Source organism: Malania oleifera, chromosome 5, assembly GCF_029873635.1.
Source record: "Malania oleifera isolate guangnan ecotype guangnan chromosome 5, ASM2987363v1, whole genome shotgun sequence".
NCBI classification, from domain to species: Eukaryota; Viridiplantae; Streptophyta; class Magnoliopsida; order Santalales; family Ximeniaceae; genus Malania; species Malania oleifera.
This window is the reverse complement of record NC_080421.1, coordinates 36677041-36703667: the sequence shown is the minus strand read 5'-3', so window position 1 is coordinate 36703667 and position 26627 is coordinate 36677041. Positions and strand designations below refer to the sequence as shown.

The 26627-nt window shown below is 34.5% G+C and overlaps 1 protein-coding gene across 1 annotated transcript; it reads left to right on the top strand.

The window, feature by feature from the left end:
• Positions 1–24386: 24386 nt before the first annotated feature.
• LOC131156414 (inorganic phosphate transporter 1-4-like) lies at positions 24387–26394 on the top strand. Its single transcript, XM_058110086.1, has one exon. The coding sequence runs from the start codon at positions 24489–24491 to the stop codon at positions 26109–26111; it is 1623 nt and encodes a 540-aa protein (XP_057966069.1). The 5' UTR covers positions 24387–24488; the 3' UTR covers positions 26112–26394.
• The last annotated feature ends 233 nt before the right edge of the window (positions 26395–26627 follow it).

Here is a 26627-nt window from a genome sequence, read left to right as displayed (position 1 = left end):
CAAGGTTAAGATTTTATTTAGGGAATTAAAAGAAAATTTTAAAACCCAATTCACCCCCCCCCCCCCTCTTGGGACTACACCTTTGTTTTCACATCACATTCTTGAGTACGCTTTACCATAGCCTTCACATCAAAGACTGCATCCCTACTTATCACCACTTTGTTTGCCAATGGATCCCATAGCTTGTACCCCTTTACACCTATTGGATACCCAAAAAAATTATATGCAATGACGAGACTTTGGGTCAAGCTTAGACCTCTCCTCACTAGACATGTGGACATAGGCTGGACACCTGAATACTTTCAATTCGGAATAGTCTACTGCATTTCCCATACATACCTATTCTGCCACTTTACCCTCTAGTGATGCTCTTAGTGATTTGTTTACAAGAAAACAAGTCATACTAACTGCCTCAACCCAGAAGTTCTTTGGTAGCCATGGATTTAATCTGAGACACCGAGCTCTATCAGCAAGAGGCTGATTCATCCGTTCTACCACACCATTTTTTTGAGGTGTACGGCGAACTGTAAAATGTCTTTTGATGCCCTAATCCACAAAAAACTCCATAAAATGAGAATCAACATACTTGGTCCCATTATCTGACCTTAGGCATTTGATTCTCCTCCCCGTCGGGTTCTCCACTTCAGTTTTCCAAATCGTAAACTTGGCAAACGTACTTGATTTATGACACATCAAGTAAACCTAGACCTTTCGTGAGTAATCATCAATGAAACTCACATAATACACATGTCCACCCTTTGATGCAACTCTAACTGGGCCCCAAACATTTGAATGTACATAGTCAAGAATACCCTTTGTCATGTGAATAGTCGGTCTAAACTTTGCCCTGTTCTATTTTCCAATAACACATATCCTGCAAAATTCCAGCTGACATAATTTCAAGCCCTTCAAGAGTTTCCTCTTGTGTAGTTCTTTCCTGCCATGTTCCTCCATATGCCCAAGGCGCATATGCCACAAGACGGTCTCATATGATTCAGCATCCACAGTTGCAACTCCACCTACAATGGTAATTCCCTGCAACGTGTAAATATTCCCATCCAGTTTCTAACCTTTCATTACAGTCAGGTTACCTTTCCATATAGTCAAGAATCCACCTTTGGACTTGTAATTAAAGTTATTACAATCCAAAGTGCTAAGAGATATCAAACTCTTTCTCAACTCAGGTATATGTATTACATTACACAATGTTCTTACAGCACCATCAAATATTTTTATCTTTACATTTCCTATGCCAATGATCTTGCAAGAAGAATCATTACCCAAAAGAACTAATCTAGAATTCACTAACCTATAAGTGCTGAACCACTTCTTATTCGGAGTCATGTGATAAGAACATGCCGAGTCAAGTATCCAAGAGTTCGATAGATTATTAGACTCCGCTGAAACTAATAAAACATCACCATCTGCTGAATCTTCTTCTTGAACAATATTCACATATTTTGAAATCCCCTCATGCTTTTCAGCATTTTCCTTCTTCCAATCCGGATACTCCGGTTCACATGCCCCTTTTTACTGCATTTATAACACCGGTGTTAATTCAGGTGTAATCCCAAAAGGGCGGTGAATTAGGTATTTTAAAATCTTTAACATTATTTGCCACTTAATCCCTATTTCTATATTTAACAAATCAATTGCAGGGGTTTGAAATTGATTCAAATTATTATCTTAATAAATTCTATTTTACCCAATTAATTATCAAGTGCGTGTTGGTTATTCAACATACATACATGTAAGATAGGTAATGAAATGCGTTATGGAAATTAAAAGGAGTAAAAGAAGAGAGAAGGCAAACACAGTTTTTACGAGGTTCAGCCAACCCGTCCTACGTCTTGACCTTGAGCAACCCTCAAGGATTCCACTAAATCCCTGCTCCTTTAACAGGGATGGAGCTTCCCTTACATCTGCTGTTTACAAGAGGTACATCTTCCTCCTCACCCAGTTCACAACCCAAACCGTGATTACAATATAGAATTTCAAATCTGCAAAACAACTCAATATTGATTCTAACAAAGTTAATGAGTATAATGGGAAACTTAACAAATATCCATATGATAAAACTTGATGCTCAGTATGTATGTAACGATGTAATCGTTATATGAATTATATGCTTCACAAAATTTCCCTTGGATCAATCTCTCAAACTAATTATATAAGTAAATGCTTTGAAGAACTTAGGGTTTTAGTTCAACTTTCTAGATGTAAGAATACTAAATGTTATCTTATAAAGAAATTGGTCTTGAATATTATGAAGATCTAAGTTCTTACTATCAAATAATTTGTGAAGTTGAATCTTTAAATAATCTTTGGTTTAAAAGAATATCACTATTCTACTTCAAATATTGAATCCAACCAAATGAGCTCAATACAAATATGTAGATCAGTTTTTCTCCAAAAATCTAGATCAATAAGTTTTATTCCAAATATCCAAAACACAATATGATCTTCGTATATGAATATGTATATACATATATATATGATATGTGTTCCAAATATCAAAAATCAAATATAATATTTTTCAGAAAATATCCCTCAATAATATATATAGTTATGGGCTCTAAGGATATCTAGTCAAGTGGCTTTGTAATATAAAAAATATCGATTCTTTATAAGAATACGCACCTGAATCAAAAATATTTAACCATTGGAAAAACTTTTCTAAAGTAATGATCTTTTCAAAACAATATATATATATATATATATATATATATATGTATATAAGTACACTCAAGGTCAATCTCTAAAATAATATTCAATAATAGATTTTGAGATGAAAAACTCTTTGAGAATAAGTAGTAACTAACAGATCGATTTACCAAACCTCAATACCAAGTTGAATGCACAACAATCGCTAGAATGCCTTTTGAAGATCAATATAGACTTAGCTCAAATTTGACGTATAAGCTTTTGAATCCCAAGCAAGAATACAGCAATGTGTTCAATGCTCTCCCCAAGTTGTGCTAAATGTTCAATACACTCAATCTTATGCCCAAATTTTTTTTGGTCACTAGGGTTTAGAGGTTGATTATATAGGTAAAATTGCCCTTAGGATAAGTCTTAGCCATTGGATCAACTTGATTAAAAAATAACTCATGTGTTCTCTCACTAAAGATTAACTTTTTAATCTTCCCATAGGTTCAAACGACTAAGGTGTAGGGCTCATATGACTAAAGTTCCTTAAAGCTTCGAAAAATTGAATTGGACACAGGGTCGGAGGTCTGAAGTTGGGGTTCAGACTTCTGAATTCGAGTTCAGATGACTGAAGTCAAGGTTTAGCCGTCTGATGTGCTTCTGCCTGTTTCTGTGTTTCTCTAATAAATCTTCAGACGACTGAACTTAATTTTCGGTCTTTTGAAGAAATTCTTCAGACAACTGAGCTTAAACTTCAGTATTCTAAAGTTGAATCTTTAGATAATTGAGCGTACACTTCAGTCTTCTGAAGTTGACACTTCATACTTATGGGCAAGGACTTCGGTCTTCTAAACATAACACTTTCTGGTTTTTTCATTTTAGTTTCAAAAATCAGTTTTGCTCTCTTTCTTTGCTCTTTTATAAAATATTTTTTTTGGGTTTTTAAAATATATCTAAGTCCCTAAATATTCCCTATAGATTTTCATGAGATGCATGAGTCCTAAGGTCAGTCTAGGGTATATTTTGAGCTTTGAATTAAATCATATGAAATATGTAAATACATTCAGTTCTAAATACCCATTCCCATGACGATCTTGAACTTGCCGCTTGCATCTTCATTCTTCTACTCTTTTAGTTCCATGAATTGTGCCAAGATATATATACTTTAATCTTCATGACTTTCATGACTTTCTAGCCTTCTATGCATGCTAAATCTTGTTCCTGTTCACAATCTCGATACACAGATCAAATACCAAGTGATCTGTCATTGTCAAAATAGGATTGGACTCATAGAGTCAACAATCTCCCCCTTTTTGATGATGACAAATACACGAGCAAAAATATAGAATGAGTTACACCTAACAAGGCTCCCCCTCAAATAAAGTACAAACAAATATGCAACAATATGAAATATGCTCATACACAATTAGTGCCAACTATTTTTTCTATAACCTAATATTCTTCTCCCCCTTTTGACATAAAAAAAAAGGTGTATAACAAAACATAAGCGGACATAACCTTATATTCTTCTCCCCCTTTAAATCTTAATTTTTTTTTAAAATTATTCAACCGTCAAATTTTAAAAATTGTACTGTGAAATATGTCTCCCTGTGTTATTCAATGTAATTCAATTTACTTCTCCCCCTTGCTAATGCAGAAAGTTGTGTTGTTAAATTAAATTGCAATGTGAACATACATAGTGTGTCAAATTTCATAGAAATGAATAAGCAAAAATAGTCACTAAAGTTCAAAGATTATGTGAGGATTAACATGTGTAAGTTAATATGCTCTCATCATGATATAAGTTTAATACTAAATGTGAACAAATGTGATACCAAATGGGAATAAATGGGCCGAATTTGAAATTTTTAACCAATTGTGAATTTTATGTGACGTTGGTCCCCCTAAATTATGTCATCTAATATAATTCTAGGCAACCTCTCGACTATGCATCAGGCCTAATTCACGCCTAATTTGAATAAACCTATCCTCCGCAAGTGGTTTCATGAATATGTCTATCCATTGTTCATTTGTGCATACAAACTCAAGTGTCACATCTCCTTTTTGAACATGATCGCGAAGAAAATGATGTATTATTTCTATATGTTTAGTTTGTGAATGTAATATAGGATTCTTTGAGATGTTTATTGCACTCGTATTATCGCATCTTCTAGGAATTGTGTCATAACTTAATCCAAAATCCGTCAGTTGTTACTTCATGTGTAGTATTTGGGCACAACAACTTCCTATCGCTACGTATTCTGCCTTAGCTGTGGAAAGAGCAACTAAACTCTGCTTCTTGGAAAACCAAGAGACTGGAATGTCCTAAGAAATGACACGTGTTGACTTTATGAGTCCAATCGAGTTTTGATAATGCCAAATCACATGGTATTTGATCTGTGCATTGAGATTGTGAATAAGAAAAATATTTTGCATGCACAGAAAGATAACAAGCCATGGAAGTCATGATGATTAAAGCATACATATCTTGGAAAAAACCATGGAACTATAGGAGTTGAAGAATGAAGATGCAAGCGACAAGTTCAAGATTGTCATGGGAATGGGTATTTAGAACTTATGTATTCACATTTTTCATATGATTTAATTTGAGGCTCAAAGTATACGCTAGAATGACCTTAGGACTCATGCATTTCATGAACATCATTAGGGGACATTCATGGACTTAAATATATTTTTAAAACCCCAAAAAATGTTTTATAAAAGAGTAAAGAAAGCGAGCAAAGCAGATTTTCAAATTAAAAAGAAAAAATCTAGGAATTGGTCAGTTTAGAAGACTGAACTAAACATTTAGTCATTTGAAGATTGAACTTCATAAGATCGAAGATAAGTTCAGTCGTCTGAAGAATTTCTTCAGAAGACCAAAGATTAAGTTTAGTCGTCTAAATAATTTATGGTGAAACACAGAACCTAACAGAAGCACCTCAGAAGACTGAACTCAAACTTTAGTCGTCTGAACCCGACACTTTAGAATACTGAACCCCAACTTTAGCCGTCTAACCCTGTGTCCATGTTAATTTTTTGAATCCTTAAGGAGCTTTAATCGTCTGGGCCTTTAACCTCAGTCGTCTGTGAAACCTAAGGTGTAGTCCCAAGATGGGGGGTGAATTGGGTTATTTAAAATTTCTTTGATTCTTTGGAGAACTCTTGTCCCTTTTCACAATCTCTTAAGGATTACTTGTACTTTTGTAAATGAGGCAATCCACACAGACTCCTATTTTCTCTAATCAATCCATAATCAACAAATACAATCAATTAATTTACTATTCAAACACAACAACCCCACAACAAAAAATTAATTGGAATATTTAGAGTCCTTGTATATGAATATACAACTCATGTTGTTGTCCTTTGAATTTGAATATTATAATGACACCCAAACACTTTTTCAATATTAGAACTTATTTAAACCTTCAGCTAATAAGTTTTGGATGTTAACCAATCAATGTACTTCCTTTCGGTTTTCGCAAAAGATCGATTAACAACCGTACTCCCTTTCGGTTTTCGCAAGCCCAAGAACAAATTGGTTTTTGGGTTTACTTAATTACTAATACGTGTTTGCTTTATAATTAAAAGTATTAAAACATCCACGCAGGTTATATCGTTACTGAAATTAAAAGAGAATAAGGATAAGAGAGTGACACCACCACTTTTACGAGGTTCAACTTATACCCAGCCTACGTCCTCGCCTTAGGTCAACCACCTAAGGAATTTACTATATCTTGTTCCTTCCGGGTAGAACAAAAACCTTACACAATTTACCCTTTTTTTTAGGAAGAGAAACCTCTCCAAGCACCGACTTGTGCTCGGTCCAACGATCCAACAAACCTTTGAATCGTTCAAAGTATAATAAGATAGAAGTAGATCTGCGTACAAAAAATACTCTCAAAATTCAGAGCAGGTTGTACAAATTAAGTTCTAAATTGTACTTCAAAACACCAAAGCTAAATAGAACATAAGAAGCTCCAAAGTTTTAGAAGTCACCAATGGTTCTAAAGAAAAATTTGAATGCAACTCAGAATCAAGCTTTTGATCTTTTAATCCACCAAAAACGTAGCGTTTTTTTCCAGAAAAATGATGTGAGCAAAGGAACTTAAGGAGAATTTCAGTGCAGGAAGAATTTCAGCGTGTTGACTGTTTGATCTCTTAGGCTTATCTTGCTTGTGTATTCTCTCTAATTTTTCATTACCCAAAGGGGTATATATAGACTTTTTTAAAGAACAACGTCCTCATGTAATTAGGTAACATTTGAAAAATCATTAAATTGTTGAGTTAATTTTAAAATTCAAAATTTTGAAAAACTTCCCGTTGAGATCTAAAATCTATTTTAAGTGGCAGTCGCTTGCTATGGTCAAAACAGAAAACCCAGAAGACTGGCAGTCGCCTGGCTTGACCACCCAGGCGCTCAGGCAGTCACCTAGCACCCCAATGCCTCCTAAATTATTTCTTTCAAATTGCGGTAGTCGTCTGCCTATACAAGGCAGTCGCCTAGCTCTCAGTATTTTTCCTTTTTTTTTTTATTTTGTAAACTTTCTTCCTTTAAGGCCTTTAAATCAAAGACATATTTTAAGGTCTTTCAAAAATGTGTTTCTTGGTTTGTTTTGATTTATAAGAGCTTCACATATATCTAGATAGTATTTGGCTTTGAGGTACTTACAACAATCCTTCTAATCATGCTTTCCTTAAACACTAAGTTCTTCAGCCTCCTTCAGCCTCTCGAGGTTCACTTTTGACTTTAAGAATTGTGTGGCCTTTAACCTCTTCACTTGTCCTTCATTGACCTTAATATTCTGAGGAGCTTCCACTAGATTTATATTAAACTTTAGCATATCAACCGTGAGTGTCCTTGTCCTTTTACCTAAATCAAATCACTAAACACCACATGTTCAAACATTCTTCATTTTGTTATCATCAAAACAAGATTGAGAAGCCTAGTTAGGCTATCAGTCTGAACTTGCGGGAATGCTTAAAAATTTAATTTTTAATAAGAGAGCTCGCGAGCTATTTTTTGATCCAATGGTTAATATTGATTCTAAGGGTAAGGTACCTATATATTCAACATATAAACCCCTAATGCTTAAGACTTTTGAAAAAGAATTTAGAGACTTGAACATATTACCATACAATTGCTTGCACTCCAATATATAGTCATCAAGCTTGGGCAAATCAACTTATAAAAATGAAGGGATTTCACTTACACATCTTCATAACTACCTTTGGTGATTGAGGTTTGGTAAACAAGGGATTATTTCATGTTTTTCAATATATATAAATCTTGAAGTTTGTTCATGTCTCATACTCATATATCTATTACTCCTACTGAAAAAGAAAAATCTTTGTGTTGTTTCATAAAAATTTATTTCCGAAAGGTTTTTCTAAACATTGAATCTTTGGTGATCTTCAAGTTCTTATTTTCATTCAACGACTCAATATTTTAGTTATTCCAAAATCTACTTGATTGAAAAGTCTAAAGGTTATCTATATACACTTGAGAGAAATATCATTGTGACAAAGTGTGTTTCAAATCTTTGCAATCTTCAAAACTTTTTATGTATTTAAAGATTTAACCTAAGTTATCCAAAGCATTGACTTATATAAATATTTTTGGGAGATATGATAAAAGGGAAATTTAGTGAATCATATTCTTGTATATAACGATTATATTGTTACATACATACCAAGCTTCAAGTTTGATCATATGATTATGTGTTAGGAATTTCAACTGTACTCACTAAATTTTTTAGAAGCAACATTGATTGAGTGTTTTGCAAATTTGATATTATTTTGTAATCACGGTTCGGGTTGTGAACCAGGTTTGAGGAGAGAGATGTATCTCTTGTAAGCAGTGGATTAGGAGGAAGTTGTACCTCTTATAAGCAGCGGATGTAAGGGAAGTTCCGTCCCAATTTAAGGAGTAGGGATTATAGTGGAATCCTTGAGTGGGCGTAGGCCGGGTTGGCTGAACCTCGTAAAATCGCGTTTGCCTTCTCTCATCCCTTATCTTTTCATCTTCCGCACTGCATTTCAATATATATCTTGCTTGTGTATGTTGAATAACCTCACACTCACTTAACAATTAATTGGGTAAAAAGAATTCATCGATATAATAATTTAATTCAGTCTTAAATCCCTGCAATTGATTTGTTTAATATAAAAATTGGGATTAAGTGGTAAATAAGTTTTAAAGATTTGAAAATACCCAATTCACCCCCCCTCTTGGAATTACACCTAAATCAACATTTGGTATCAGAGCTGGTGTATATAAACTTAATAGTTCATTTATAAAAAGATCACATCACACACATCGGTGTAACTCCATTCAGTGAGGGACACTCATCCACTAGACCACCAATTTTCTGTGCTGTAAATTACACCTATTGGAAACGTAGGATAAGCATATAGCTGTTAAATGTAGATTGGAAGGTATGGAAAATAGTTACTGAGGGAAATCATGTTCCCATGAAAGGAATTGATAAGGTAAATGTACCTAAACTGAGGATGAGTACACTGAAGAGGACTGGAAATCGGTACAAATAAATGCTACTGCGATGAACTTACTTTTATGTGCATTAGATGTAAATGAATTTAATAGGGTAATGGCGTGTAACTCTACTAAAGAAATTTGGGAAAAATTAGAAGTTACATATGAAGGCCCTAAGGAAGTAAAAGATAGTAGGATAGACATGCTCACCAATGAATATGAAGCATTTAAAATGACTGCTGAGGAATCTATTCAATCCATGTACACTAGATTCACACACATCACAAATTCTTTAAATGCACTTAGAAAAACTTATCCTACTTATGAGTTGATCAGGAAAATACTCAAGGGACTACGTCCAATTTGGGAAGCAAAAGCTACGACAATAGCAGAAGGGAGAAATCTTAAGAAGATGTGTGTTGACAAACTCATTGGATTGCTCATCACCTATGAGCTTGCAATAAATGAGAGGAAAAGTGAGCAGAAAAAGGCAAAAAAAACTACCGTGCTTAAGGCATCGTAAAAAAACTCTAGTGAAAGAAGTGAGTTTGATACAAAAGATGACATGACCTTGCTAACAAAGAAATTCGGGAAGTTCTTGAAGAAGAATAAGAAGTTCAACAGAAAATTCCAGAACTCAAAATTGGAAAGAGGAAATTCAAGCATGAATAAAAAGAAAGAAGATCCACTAACATGCTACAGCTGCAGGGAGGTTGGACACATCAAGCCCAAGTGTCCCAAACTAATGAAAGCCTCCAAGAAAAAGAAGAAGCATCTAGAACTCAATTGGGATACGTACAACACAAGTTATTCAGAATATAGCTGTTAAATGTAGATTGGAAGGTATGGAAAATAGTTACTGAGGGAAATCATGTTCCCATGAAAGGAATTGATAAGGTAAATGTACCTAAACTGAGGATGAGTACACTGAAGAGGACTGGAAATCGGTACAAATAAATGCTACTGCGATGAACTTACTTTTATGTGCATTAGATGTAAATGAATTTAATAGGGTAATGGCGTGTAACTCTACTAAAGAAATTTGGGAAAAATTAGAAGTTACATATGAAGGCCCTAAGGAAGTAAAAGATAGTAGGATAGACATGCTCACCAATGAATATGAAGCATTTAAAATGACTGCTGAGGAATCTATTCAATCCATGTACACTAGATTCACACACATCACAAATTCTTTAAATGCACTTAGAAAAACTTATCCTACTTATGAGTTGATCAGGAAAATACTCAAGGGACTACGTCCAATTTGGGAAGCAAAAGCTACGACAATAGCAGAAGGGAGAAATCTTAAGAAGATGTGTGTTGACAAACTCATTGGATTGCTCATCACCTATGAGCTTGCAATAAATGAGAGGAAAAGTGAGCAGAAAAAGGCAAAAAAAACTACCGTGCTTAAGGCATCGTAAAAAAACTCTAGTGAAAGAAGTGAGTTTGATACAAAAGATGACATGACCTTGCTAACAAAGAAATTCGGGAAGTTCTTGAAGAAGAATAAGAAGTTCAACAGAAAATTCCAGAACTCAAAATTGGAAAGAGGAAATTCAAGCATGAATAAAAAGAAAGAAGATCCACTAACATGCTACAGCTGCAGGGAGGTTGGACACATCAAGCCCAAGTGTCCCAAACTAATGAAAGCCTCCAAGAAAAAGAAGAAGCATCTAGAACTCAATTGGGATACGTACAACACAAGTTATTCAGAATATAGCTGTTAAATGTAGATTGGAAGGTATGGAAAATAGTTACTGAGGGAAATCATGTTCCCATGAAAGGAATTGATAAGGTAAATGTACCTAAACTGAGGATGAGTACACTGAAGAGGACTGGAAATCGGTACAAATAAATGCTACTGCGATGAACTTACTTTTATGTGCATTAGATGTAAATGAATTTAATAGGGTAATGGCGTGTAACTCTACTAAAGAAATTTGGGAAAAATTAGAAGTTACATATGAAGGCCCTAAGGAAGTAAAAGATAGTAGGATAGACATGCTCACCAATGAATATGAAGCATTTAAAATGACTGCTGAGGAATCTATTCAATCCATGTACACTAGATTCACACACATCACAAATTCTTTAAATGCACTTAGAAAAACTTATCCTACTTATGAGTTGATCAGGAAAATACTCAAGGGACTACGTCCAATTTGGGAAGCAAAAGCTACGACAATAGCAGAAGGGAGAAATCTTAAGAAGATGTGTGTTGACAAACTCATTGGATTGCTCATCACCTATGAGCTTGCAATAAATGAGAGGAAAAGTGAGCAGAAAAAGGCAAAAAAAACTACCGTGCTTAAGGCATCGTAAAAAAACTCTAGTGAAAGAAGTGAGTTTGATACAAAAGATGACATGACCTTGCTAACAAAGAAATTCGGGAAGTTCTTGAAGAAGAATAAGAAGTTCAACAGAAAATTCCAGAACTCAAAATTGGAAAGAGGAAATTCAAGCATGAATAAAAAGAAAGAAGATCCACTAACATGCTACAGCTGCAGGGAGGTTGGACACATCAAGCCCAAGTGTCCCAAACTAATGAAAGCCTCCAAGAAAAAGAAGAAGCATCTAGAACTCAATTGGGATACGTACAACACAAGTTATTCAGAATCTAAATCTAGTGATGAAGAGATTGCTAATCTGGGTCTAATGGCACATGGTGACCTTGAGGTTCAATCATTATTCTCATCATCTTCTTATTATTCTAGTGATTCTGAAAATGAGAATGGCATGCTTTCATATAATGAACTGAAACATGAATATTTGTACACTATTAAAATTCATGAGAAGAAAACTAAGAAAATTTTTGATTTGAAAAATAAAGTCAAAGAACTTTCAAAGTTAGTTGAACACTAAAATGAATCTCATGCATCTCTCATGAAAGACAAAGACTTGAAAATTGAGGAGTTAGAAAAGAATTTGAAAGACAAATCTAAGATTATTGGTAAGTTTATAGAAGGACAAACTAATTTTGAAAAACTCCTTGGAATTAAAAGAAACTCCCTAAAAAAGGAAGGTCTTGATTATAATGGAAAGGATAACATAGAACAGAGACACCTTTACATGGGACATTTTGTAAGAGAGTCAAAATTATATGTTCCAACTAAAGACTATCATAAAAATATTACATGTTTTAAATGTAAATGGCTGGGTCACATAAAATTTGGCTGTCCTTTCAAAAATAAAGATGTCAAAATTAAGAAAGTCTAGAAAGTCAAAGGAGAATCTAGTACTAACCCCCATGGACCCAAGAAAATCTGGGTACCAAACGTAGTTATCTGATTATGTCTTGCAAATATGCTTAAGATCATCCTCCCCAAAAGACAAATGGTATATGGATAGCTGATGTTCACGTCACATTACCGGGGATAAAGCGGAATTCGCATCCATCACACCCAAGGATGAAGGATTTGTCACTTTTGGGGATAATGCTAAGGGAAGGATCACAAGTGTGGGTAAAGTTGGTAATGATTCATCACTAATTATAGATGATGTTTTACTGATTGATGGTTTAAAGCACAACTTATTGAGTATAAGCCAACTGTGTGATAAAGGTTACAGAGTGTCTTTTGAACATGACAAGTGCATCGTTGAACACAAAACTAATAATCAGATACTTTTCACTACTAAACCTCATGAAAACGTATATACCACCAGTTTTGATAACTTAACCTCACAGAGTGTGACATGCTTCTTTGCTATGAATGAAATTAGGTTGATTTGGCATAGGAGAGTAGGACACGCAAACATGGACTTAATATCTAAACTAGTTAAGGGAGACTTAGTTAAGGGATTGCCTAAGACCAAATTCGTCAAAGATAAAATTTGTGAGGCTTGTCAACTAGGAAAACAAGCAAGAACAAGCTTTAGGAAGAAGAAAGAAATCTCCACTACTAGGCCCCTTCAAATGCTACACTTAGATTTATTTGGTCCAAACCCTATTCATAGTTTAGGAGGAAAATCATACACATTTGTCATAGTTGATGATTATTCAAGATATACATGGACACTATTCTTAGGTCACAAAGATGAATCGTGTGAACAATTCATAAACCTGTGCAAGAAAATCCAAAATGAAAAGGGATATACTATCACTAAAATTTGAAGTGATATGGGAAGAGAATTTAAAAATCAAGGCATGGAAGACTACTGCAATTCATTAGGAATAGCTCATAATTTTTCAGCTCCTAGAACACCACAACAGAATGGTATAGTTGAAAGTAAAAATAGGACTATACAAGAAATGGCCATAACTATGCTTAATGAACATAAATTACCTAAGTATTTGTGGGCTGAGGCAGTGAATACCGCCTACGATGTTCTAAATAGAGTTTTGATTAGACCATCTCTTAATAAGACTCCGTATGAATTATAGAATGGTCATAGACCAAACATATCATATTTTTATGTCTTTGGATGTCAATGTTATGTGCTTAGAGATAATGAACATTTAGGAAAGTTTGATGTGAAATCAAATGAAGGTATCTTCCTAGGGTATGCCTTAGATAGTAAGCCCATAGAGTATATAACAAATGAACATTAACCGTTATAGAATCTATTCATGTAGTGTTCGATGAGTCAAATCCCTTCTCAAAAATAACTTATGAAGATGAAATTGAGATAAATAAGGAATTTGAAGAACTATCCATTAAAGATGATTCAGGAAAGAGAAATGAAATTAAGGAACCATCTGCTGAAACTAATCAAATTGAAAATGAGGTTAATGAACCACCTAGAGAATGGAAGTAGATAAAGAATCATCCCATCGATCAAATAATAGGAGAACCATTACGCGGAGTAGCCACTCGATCTTCACTTAGGAATATGATTAGTCATTTGCCTTTCTATATCAAGAATAACCTAGGAATGTGAGTGAAGCAATTGAGGATGAATCATGGGTAATGTCCATGCAAGAAGAGTTAAATCAGTTTGAGAGAAACAAAGTATGGACATTAGTTCCTAGACCCGAGGATAAGACAATTATTGGAACAAAATGGATATATAAGAACAAGAAAGATGAACATGGGATAGTTGTTAGAAATAAGGCAAGACTAGTAGCTCAGGGATATAACTAGGAAGAATGAATAGATTTTGAAGAAACCTTTCAACCTTTAGCTAGGATGGAAGTCATTCGAATGCTTTTAGCATATGCTGCTTTTAGGTATTTCAAGCTATATCAAATGGATGTCAAAAGCACAATTTTAAATGGCTACATAAGTGAAGATGTATATGTAGAACAACCCCTAGGCTTTGAAAACCACAAGAATCCAAATCATGTTTATAAACTAACAAAAGTCTTGTACGGTTTAAAGCACGCTCCTAAAGCTTGGTATGAAATGCTAAGCGGTTTTCTACTAGAAATTGGATTTATCAGAGGAAGGATAGATACAACTCTATTCATAAAGACTAAGAAAGATGACATTCTCCTAGTTCAAGTATACGTAAATGACATCATATTTGGAGCAACAAATAAAGACTTATGCAATGAGTTTGCTAGCACCATGCAAAATGAATTTGAGATGAGCATGATTGGTGAACTAAATTTCTTCCCAGGACTTCAAATCAAATAAGCAAAACATGGAATCTTTATAAATCAATCGAAATAAATTAGAGATTTGCTCAAAAAGTTTAATATGGAAGATGGAAAAGTACTAGGAACACCTATGAGCACTTCATTGAAATTAGACAAAGATGAACAAGGTATACTAGTAGATGTCAAGCTATATCGTGGAATGATTGGTAGCTTACTATATCTAAGTCCCACCAGACCTGATATAATATTTAGCGTATGTTTGTGCGCAAGATTTCAAGTGGAACCAAAAGAGTCACATTTGTTAGCTGTCAAATGAATACTTAGATACCTGATAGGAACCATGGAACTTGGGTTATGGTATCCTAAGTATACATCCTTTGAGATTATCAGCTATTCAGATACTGATTTTGCGGGTAGCAAAGTGGATAGGAAGAGCACTAGTGGTACATGACATTTCTTAGGACATTCGTTAGTCTCTTGGTTTTCCAAGAAGCAAAATTCAGTAGCTCTTTCCATAGTTGAGGCAAAATACATAGCGGCAAGTAGTTGTTATGCTCAAACACTATACATAAAGCAATAATTGACGGATTTTGGATTAAGATATAAAACAATCCCTATAAGATGTGATAATACGAGTGCAATAAACATCTCAAAGAATCCCATATTACATTCATGAACTAAGCATATAGAAATACGACATCATTTTCTTTGTGATCATGTGCAAAAAGGAGATGTGACACTTGAGTTTGTATGCACGGATGAACAATGGGCAGACATATTCACAAAACCACTTGCGGAGGATAGGTTTATCCAAATTAGACGTGAATTAGGCCTGATGCATAATCAAGAAGTTGCTTAGAATTATGTTAGATGACATAATTCAGGGGGAGCAACATCACTTAATATTCATGATTTGTTAAAAATTTCAAATTTAGTACATTTGTTCCCATTCGGTATCATATTAATTAACATTTGGTATCCTCACATAATATTTGAAATTTGCCACACTATGTATGTTCACAATGCAATTTACATTCATCAACACAGCTTTATGCATTAGTAAGGGGGAGAAGTTTGAAACTTTAAGATTTCAAAGGGAGAAAAATATAAGACTATATCCACTCATGTATTAGTATCATATACCTTTTTGTTGATGTCAAAAGGGAGAGAAAAATTGGGAATAAAAATTTGTTGGCAAAACTAATTGTGTAGAGGGAGAAGAATAATAGCAAATATTGTTGGCAACACTAGTTGTGTAACAAGGGAGAAAAATCAGGTTATAGAAGAAGAATCAAGCTATAACAAGCAAAAATGGGCAAAAATGGTTTGGAAAAACTAATTGTGTATAAGTATCAGCATAGTTTTATTTGACATGAGCATATTTCATTTGTTCAATATTTAATGCATTATTTGAGGGGGAGCCTTGTTAGGTGTAACCCATTTTATTTTATATTTTTTCACATGTATTTGTCATCATCAAAAAGGAGGAGATTGTTGACTCTATGAGTCAAATCCGGTTTTGATAATGACAAATCACGTGGTATTTAATCTGTGCATTGAGATTGTGAATAGGAATAATATTTAGCATGCACGGAAAGATAACAAGTCATGAAAGCCATGAAGATTAAAGCATACATATCTTGGCAAAATCCATGGAACTAAAAGAGTTAAAGAATGAAGATGCAAGCGACAAGTTCAAGATCGTCATGGGAATGGGTATTTAGAACTTATGTATTCACATTTTTTATATGATTTAATTTAAGGCTCAAAGTATACCCTAGAATGACCTTAGGACTCATACATTTCATGAACATCATTAAGGGGCATTTATGGACTTAGATATAATTTTAAAACCCTAAAAAATATTTTATAAAAGAACCAAGAAAAAGAGCAAAACAGATTTTCAAATTAAAAAGAAAAAATTTAGGAATTAGTTAGTTCAGAAGACTGAACTCCACGTTTAGTCGTTTAAAGATTGAACTTCAGAAGACCAAAGATAATTTCATTCGTCTGAAGAATTTCTTTTGAAAACCAAAGATTAAGTTCAGTCATTTGAAGAATTTATGGTGAAACACAGAACCTAGTAGAAGCACCTCATAAGACTAAACTCAAACTTCAGTCGTCTGAACCCGACACTTCAAAAGACTGAACCCTAACTTCAGTCATCTGACCCTATGTCTAGGTTAATTTTTTGAAGCCCTAAGGAAGTTCAGTCGTCTAGGCCTTTAACCTCAGTCGTCTACACTTGTGGGAAAGCTTAAAAATTTAATTTTTAATAAGAGTACTCGCGAGCTATTTTTTGATCCAACGATTAAGATTGATTCTAAGGGTAAGGTACATATATATTCAACATCTAAACCCCTAGTTCTTAAGACTTTTGAAAAAGAATTTAGAGACTTGAACTTATTGCCATACGATTGTCTGCACTCCAATATATACTCATCAAGCTTGGGCAAATCAACTTAGAAAAATGAAGGGATTTGACTTACACATCTTCATAGCTACCTTTGGTGATTGAGGTTTGGTAAACAAGGGATTATTTCATGTTTTTTCAATATATATAAATCTTGAAGTTTGTTCATATCTCATACTCATATATCTATTATTCCTACTGAAGAAGAAAAATCTTTGTGTTGTTTCATAAAAATTTATTTGCGAAAGGTTTTTCTGAACATTGAATCTTTGGTGATCTTCGAGTTCTTATTTTCATTCAAAGACTCAATATTTTAGTTATTCCAAAATCTACTTGATTGAAAAGTCTAAAGGTTATCTATATACACTTAAGAGAAATATCATTGTGACAAAGTATGTTTCAAATCTTTGCAATCTTCAAAACTTTTTATGTATTCAAAGATTTAACCTAAGTTCTCATTGTCTTATATAAATATTTTTGGAAGATTTGATAAAAGAAAATTTTAGTGAATCATATTCTTGCATATAATGATTATATCGTTACATGCCTACTGAGCTTCAAGTTTGATCATATGATTATGTGTTAGGAATTTCAATTGTACTCACTAGCTTTGTTAGAAGAAATATTGAGTGTTTTGTAGTTTGATATTATTTTGTAATCACGATTCGGGTTGTGAACCGGGTTTGAGGAGAGAGATGTATCTCATGGAAGCAGGGAATTAGGAGGAAGCTAAACCTCTTGTAAGCAGCGGATGTAAGGGAAGTTCCGTACCAATTTAAGGAGTAGGGATTATAGTGGAATCCTTGAGTGGGTTGCTCAAGGTGAGGACGTAGGCCGGGTTGGATGAACCTTATAAAATCGTGTTTGCCTTCTCTCTTCCCTTATCTTTTCATCTTCCGCACTGCATTTCAATATATATCTTGCTTTTGTATGTTAAATAACCTCACACTCAACAATTAATTGGGTAAAAACAGAATTCATCGATATAATAATTTAATTCAGTCTTAAATCCCTGCAATTGATTTGTTAAATATAAAAATTGGGATTAAGTGGTAAATAAGTTTTAAAGATTTGAAAATACACAATTCACCCCCCTCCTCTTGGGATTACATCTAAAACAACAACATGTACTATTTGTGCTCTTCCTATCCACTTTGCTACCAAAAAAATTAGCATCTGAATAGCTGATAATCTCAAAAGATGTATACTTAGGATACCATAACCCAAGTTCCACGGGTCCTATCAGGTGTCTAAGTATTCGTTTGAAAGCTAACAAATGTGACTCTTTTGTGTACAAACATACGCTGAACATAATTTCAGGTCTGCTGGCAGTCAGATATAGTAAGTTACCGATCATTCCACGATAGATCTTGAAATCTACTGGTATACCTTATTCATCTTTGTCTAATTTCAAAGAAGAGCTCATAAGTGTCCCCAAGTATTTTTCTATCTTCCATATTAAACTTTTTGAGTAGATCTCTAATGTACTTCGATTGATTTATAAAAATTCCATGTGTTCACTTGTTTGATATGAAGTCCTAGGGAGAAGTTTAGTTCACCCATCATGCTCATCTCAAATTCATTTTACATAGTACTTGCAAACTCATTGCACAAGTCATTATTTGTAACTTCAAATATGATATCATCTACGTATACTTGAACTAGGAGCATGTCATCTTTCTTAGACTTTATGAAAAGTATTGTGTCTATCCTCCCTTTGATAAATCCATTGTCCAGTAGGAAGCCACTTAGTCTCTTATACCAAGCTCTAGGAGCTTGCTTTAAACCTTACAAAGCTTTTTTTAGTCTATAAACGTGATTTGGATTCTTATGGCTTTCAAAGCCCTGGGGGTTATTCTACATATACCTCTTCACTTATGTAACCATTTAAAAATGCGCTTTTGACATCTATTTGATACAGTTTGAAATTCTTAAAAGCAGTATAGGCTAAAAGCATTCGAATGGCTTCCATTCTAGCTACAGGTGCAAAGGTTTCTTTAAAATCTATTCCTTCTTTGTGGTTATATCCCTGAGCTACTAGTCTTGCCTTATTTCTAACCACTATCCCATGTTCATCTTTCTTGTTCTTATATATCCATTTTGTTCCAATAATTTTCTTATCCTCAAGTCTAGGAACTAATGTCCATACTTTGTTTCTCTCAAACTAGTTTAACTCTTCTTGCATGGACATCACCCACGATTCATCCTCAATTGCTTCACTCACATTCCTAGGTTCTTCTTGAGATAGAAAGGTAAGATGACTAATCATATTCCTAAGTGAGGATCGTGTGGCTACTCCACGTAATGGTTCACTTATTATTTGATCAATGGGATGACTTTTTATGTATTTCCATTCTTTAGGTAGTTCATTAACCTCTTTTTCAATTTGATTAGTTTCAGCAGATGGTTCCTTAATTTCATTTCTCTTTTTTGAATCATTTTTAATGGACAATTTTTCAAATTCCTTATTTATCTCAATTTCATCTTCATCAATCCTTTTAGAGAAGGGATTTGACTCATGGAATACTACATGAATGGATTCTATAACGGTTAATGTTCGTTTATTATATACTCAGTAGGCTTTACTATCTACGGCATACCCTAAAAAGATACCTTCATTTGATTTCACATCAAACTTTCCTAAATGTTCATTATCTCTAAGCACAAAACATTTACAGGCAAAGACATGAAAATATGATATGTTTGGTCTATGGTCATTCCATAATTTGTAAGGAGTCTTTTTTAGAGATGGTCTAATCAAAACTTTATTTAGAACATAACAGATGGTATTTACAACCTCAGCCCAGAAGTACTTAGGTATTTTATGTTTGTTAAGCATAGTTCTGGTCATTTCTTGTATAGACCTATTCTTTCTTTCAACTACTCCATTCTGCTGTGGTGTTCTAAGAGCCGAAAAATTATGAGCTATTCCTAATGAATTGTAGTAGTCTTCCATGCTTTGATTTTTAAATTCTCTACCCCTATCACTTCGGATTTTAGTGACAGTATAACCGTTTTCATTTTGAATTTTCTTACACAGATTTATGAATTGTTCACATGCTTCATCTTTGTGACCCAAAAATAGTACCCATGTATATCTTGAATAATCATCAACTATGACGAATGCGTATGATTTTCTTCCTAAACTTTAAGTTTAGCTTAGACCAAATAAATCTAAGTATAGCATTTGAAGTGGCCTAGTAGTAGAGATTACTTTCTTCTTCTTAAAGTTTGTTCTTGCTTGTTTTCCTAGTTGGCGTGCATCACATATTTTATCTTTCACTAATTTAGTCTTAGGCAATCCCTTAATTAATTGTTGACCTTATAGGTCACACCCGGTTTTGATAATGACAAATACTTAGACATTTGATGATTGTCAAGTGTTTGTGCAGGTTTAAATGAGCATCCCAATGAATGACACTTAAAGCAAAAAAAGACCCTGAAGACTTTAATTTGTATTGTCAATTCAATGATTGTAATATGGGTCGGTAATGATAATATAGGATATGGTCTATATTTTCTTACCTGCATATCATGCATATAGAATATATGGTAAGTTCAGTAAGACCATAGTAAGACTTTAGGTCCCAACACTCACACATATCATACAAAATACAAAGGTGTTTGAAAATGAGCTTAAATTTAAACATTATTAAGTAAATTGAGAGAGCTCAGGCGACTAAACCCCTGGAGTTCAAAACTCCTTGGGCACCTGAACTGTTGAGAGGTCAACAGTTGACTTAGGCTCTCAGACAACCGAACCATATTGTGCACACTGTCCTCGAGCACTCAAACCCTTCGAAAGGGACATTCCACTAACTCGGGGACTAAGCTATTTAGTTCAAATTGAGCCCCGGGCGACCAAACACTTGAGTTCGGGCCACCAAATATATGACCAAGCACCCAAAGTTACGAAGCAATGCTACTGACTTTGATTCAGGCCATCGAACTTGAATCCGGGCAACCAAACTGATTTAAATGACTTTTATTATTGTGTCTGTTCGGGCGACCGAACCTCGGTTCAGCCACCTGAACCTCGGTGGGTTAAAATAATTTTAACCGCGGTAAAATCAGGTTAAGTTGGGTTAATGGTGTTTTAACTATTTGAAACTTTTTTAATAATTCCCAACAAGTCTTAAACGGTTATAATTTTACCCCTGCCTATAAATATAGGCTCATTTGCAAAGATTACATATTAATTAGCAATTTTCATTAGCCAAAATTCTCTCTTTTCAAAATACACTATTTGTCCAAATACTCTCAAATCTTCACTTCCTTGATATATTCTGAGATTGTTAGGGCATTTTTTGAGTGCTTGTGATTGCTACACTTTGTTAGAAACTCCCATTTGATTGATTGATTGTGATATTTTTCTTGGGGAGTTTTAGCTTAAGTTTATCCCATAGATTTTGATGTTACAAATCTTGTGATGGGATAGACTAAGTGAGCTTAGGATATTTGCATTATTATTGCAAGTATCCAATAGTTTGGATTTTTGTTGTGCAAATTTTTTTTCAAACAAGCAAAATATTTTCAAACTAGTATTGTGCTTATTTCATTGAGGAAAATCTTCTTGAACTAGTTTGATTATTTGATTCATATCTTTGGAATATTGATTTGTTACTGAACTGTGCTTTGCTTAGATTCCAAGATACTGCTTGTTTTGAACACTCCTAGGTATATCACTGATTATACCATATTGAGTATTGATAGCACAATTATTTGCATCACTGAGCTTACACTATATCTATATCTTTGATGTGTATGTAACTGCACGTATTGGGTATATATCTGCTTTACATGAAAGCATAATCACTGTACCATTTGATTGAGAGAATATTGTTGTATTTCCAGGCATGGCCTGAGGAGGCGGTAATCCAACCTGGTAAGGATTGTGTAAAGGTTGAGGTTATCCCTGTGTTAATTGATCTGGTTGTTTAGGTGCAGCTCCACCCGTTTAAGTGAGCATTATAGTGACAATCCTTATACTTGTTAAACAAGGCGAGAACGTAAACAATTTTTCAAAACTTGATAACACTTTTGTGTGTCACTTCTCTGTACTGCTTTCTGGTGCATGCTTAGTTAATTAAATTGCGTAATTTAATTTCTGGTACATATTGCAGTTGCTTTACTTTACTTGCACTAGATTGACCTTAGGGTTGTGAATATACTGCTATTAGGATATTGACCTAGGGCACTAATTTTAAAAATACCAATTGACCCTCTCTCTTGGGATCACAGTAAAGCTAATAATTGGTATTAGAGCCATGTAACATAGACTAATAGTTATTTTGCATAAACTAATATGGCACTCCAAACTCTGGAGGTTTTGAAAACTACTAAAATAATCCCTAAGATTTAAAGTGTACTTTCTCTTAGTTGATCATTAGTCAATTAATATGTCAAGTGAAAATATAAAATTTTACCCTTAATAAAATGATAATTTTATCCTTTTATTCAATTTTGATAAGACAACTATAAAATAAGTTTGGAAAATTCGTCAATTAAGTATAACATGTTTTTCAAAATTGAACTTATAGGTAAAACAAACACGTAGCAACTAGTTCAATTCAACCAATTTATATAAGCATGACAATGTTAGTAAATTATTATTTACTAAAATCTAAAAATATATGAAAAATAAATAAAGACACTAGTAATTTAGAAAAAAAATCCTTGGATAATAACATTGTTCCACAATATTATATATATGCAAACTAAAAGACTAAATTTATCTTTTAAAAAATATAATTTAAAAATTGGTTTGAATCAACTAGTTGGTTAAATTGTGACTCTCTTTTTATAGTATGATTGAATACCATATTTAATAACATGGAAACTTAAATATCACTATAAAAAAATTAGTTAATTGTCTCGAACAAAGGTCAACCAACTAATATAAATTGGAGTTCATTAAATTCATTTAGCATTCATATTTTACATATAAAAGAACTAACATTCAATTTTATAGTTTTAATTTATAAAACATTAATTTTAAAATTTTAGTTTACAATTTCATTTTTTCACACTATGTTTGATAGGTTTTTTAATTTAAGAATATTGAACTATATTTTATTTATTTTATTATGTGTTTAATATTTAAATATTTTATAAAAATTATATCTAATAAAAATTTTGCAACATTATAATAATTTGATATATTTTACTATTTATTAGTAATTTTAATTTTTTATATGTATTTTTCAAAATTAAAATGATAATAATAATTATTCTTTGTTGTGTTGATGTCTATTGGTTGATCCAAAGCGATAGGACTGGCTAGATTAGCCAATTTGAAAATCAATTAGGTCTTTAATTCGCTTAACTAATTTTCAAGACATTATACTAACCGACTTCTAAATTTAATTTATTAAATTGATGTCATTTAAAATATCATTTATAATACACATAATTGATTTTTTTAACATATATTTAATAGTTGATTAATGATGGAAAGTTTATTTTGTCAATAAAATCAAATTTCAATCAATTTTTTATAGTTTTTAAAAATTTAGGAGCGAAGTATCATTTATGAAAAAGTTAACCTGTGTTGTTTGATTTTACCCATTTATTATTTTAACTAAACTTTTTCCTAACACTTTTTGGTGCATCGAATGATAATAATGCCTAACGCTTTCAACTTTTTTCAAAATTATCTGCAGATTATTAACTCTACAACTATTGTTTTTATAGAAAACCAACAATTATTTTTAACATAACTTTCTCCTTTTTGTTACTTTCTTTTTAAAGCTTAGTTTTTTTTTTTCTCAACTACTCCTAAGATCTACAAAGAGATCTTATTCGGTGAACTAAAAGTTCAACTTACATTTTTTTCGGTGATCAAATTTATAATATAATAATATGTATAATGAAATAATAGAACATTAACCAAAGGTTAATTATATTACTTAATTTCGGACTACTTTAAATGACAACTTTAGCTTACTGTAAGGCAAAATCTTAGCATATGAAGCATTGCTACAATGAACTAGCCACACTTGCATGTTTAAAATTGTGGCACTTAATGAATATGCATCGAGATTTAAAGTAATACTGAGACATATTCGAAACTGCTCAGTACCTAATATAATTTTAATTTTAACCTTGAGATACCGATTGCATATCAGTAAAAGAGCTGACCCCATGATCACAAATGGAAACCCCCTTTGCCCCAAATCCAATTAATTATGTCTGAAATTATATAGTCTTAGAGGGGTTTAGGCGTAAATTTACATAACTCATAGTTCCTATAAATTCAGTAACGCTTGAAACAGGCCAGGCAGGGAAACAAAACAAGCCACGTACATTCAATTGTTGCAGATACAAGAGTAGAAAGAGGGAGAGGGGTTGTGAGGAAGTTCATCCAATCCCAATTCCCAAACACCATGGGCAAGGAACAATTAGAGGTGCTGAGTGCCCTGGACGTCGCCAAAACCCAATGGTACCATTTTACGGCGATCGTGATCGCCGGCATGGGCTTCTTCACCGACGCTTACGACCTCTTCTGCATTTCCCTCGTCACCAAAATGCTCGGCCGCATCTATTACCACGTCAACGGAGCGGCCAAGCCCGGCATCCTGCCTCCCAATGTGTCCGCCGCCGTCAACGGTGTCGCCTTCTGTGGCACCCTCTCGGGGCAGCTCTTCTTTGGCTGGCTTGGAGACAAAATGGGGCGGAAGAAGGTTTATGGCATGACCCTTATGCTCATGGTGATTTGCTCCGTCGCCTCTGGTCTCTCCTTCGGAAGGGACCCCAAAACCGTGATGACTAGCCTCTGCTTCTTCCGCTTCTGGCTTGGGTTTGGCATCGGCGGCGACTACCCTCTTTCCGCTACCATCATGTCGGAGTACGCCAACAAGAAGACTCGCGGGGCGTTCATCGCTGCGGTCTTCGCAATGCAAGGCTTTGGGATCATGGCCGGCGGAGTGTTCGCCATTTTAATCTCGGCAGCATTTAAGGCCCGGTTCCCTGCCCCGGCATATGAGGTCGATGCGGCGGCGTCCACCGTCCCGCAGGCGGACTATGTTTGGCGCATAATTGTGATGATGGGAGCCCTCCCGGCTGCGCTCACTTACTACTGGCGGATGAAGATGCCCGAAACTGCTCGGTACACCGCCCTCGTCGCCAAGAACGCGAAGCAGGCTGCGTCCGATATGTCGAAGGTTTTGCAGGTGGAGATCGAGGCACAGTCCCACAAGGTGGAGAACGCAGCCGACAAGCAAGCCAATGCCTACGGATTGCTGTCCAAGAAGTTCCTTTGCCGACATGGCATGCACTTGCTGGGAACTACAAGCACCTGGTTCTTGCTGGACATTGCATTTTACAGTCAAAACCTGTTCCAGAAAGACATTTTCAGCGCAATTGGATGGATCCCTTCGGCGAGCACGATGAATGCGATTGAGGAGGTTTATAGAATTGCAAGGGCACAGACCCTTATCGCTCTATGCAGTACTGTCCCTGGTTACTGGTTCACGGTTGCTTTCATAGACAAAATTGGAAGGTTTGCCATCCAGTTGATGGGATTCTTCTTCATGACGGTTTTCATGTTTGCATTGGCAATTCCCTATGATCATTGGACTCACAAGGACCACAGAATTGGGTTTGTGATAATGTACTCACTGACTTTCTTCTTCGCGAACTTTGGACCCAATGCCACAACATTTGTGGTGCCAGCGGAGATTTTCCCGGCGAGGCTGCGTTCCACTTGCCACGGGTTGTCGGCGGCGTCCGGGAAGGCGGGAGCAATGGTGGGTGCATTTGGGTTCCTGTACTTGGCACAGAACCAGGACAAGGCCAAAGCGGATGCTGGGTACCCTGCAGGAATTGGGGTGAGGAATTCACTAATTGTGTTGGGTGTGATCAATTTTATGGGCATGTTGTTCACTTTCTTGGTGCCAGAGCCGAATGGAAGATCCTTGGAGGAGATTTCAGGTGAGCAAGAGGAGGATGAAGGTGCTGGGGTGGAGTTGGGGAGTTCATCTCACAATAGGACAGCCCCTGTTTTCTAAGTTTGGTTGCAGAGCAGAGCAGATTCAATCTTTAAGGCCCACGTTCAATTCTCTACAAGAAAGATCTAATGTCTGTTTTTTTGTTGTTTTTCTTTTTGTTTTATATCGTACCTGTCGTAGTTTCTTTTGAGTATCCTTGTATTTGCTCTGGATTTGATGAACGTAAGAGCCATTTTTAGGTTGTTTCATTTCATTCTCTGCTGTTTCCTCTGCAGATGAGGCCACTGAAATGTATAATGATTAAATTTTAATACGTATATATTGCAGCGTCTGGTTTTATTGATTCTGGTGCAGCACTCTTATTTGATGTGGCCTAAAGTGTATCAATAATATTTTTATCTCTGATCTTTGGGCAAAATATGATGCAATCAGTCATAATCTCTACCGCTACAAAAAATAAAGTAAAAAAAAAAAAATTCTACGGTGGTTAGAGATATGAGTTGAGTCGAGGTTAAAGATCACAGAAGTTAACTCATTTACTTTGAAGATTGCTAATAAGTAAAGATTTCACGAGGA

Excerpts from the sequence above, each read along its gene's own strand:
- LOC131156414 (XM_058110086.1), top strand. The coding sequence starts at position 24,489 with ATGGGCAAGGAACAATTAGAGGTGCTGAGTGCCCTGGACGTCGCCAAA.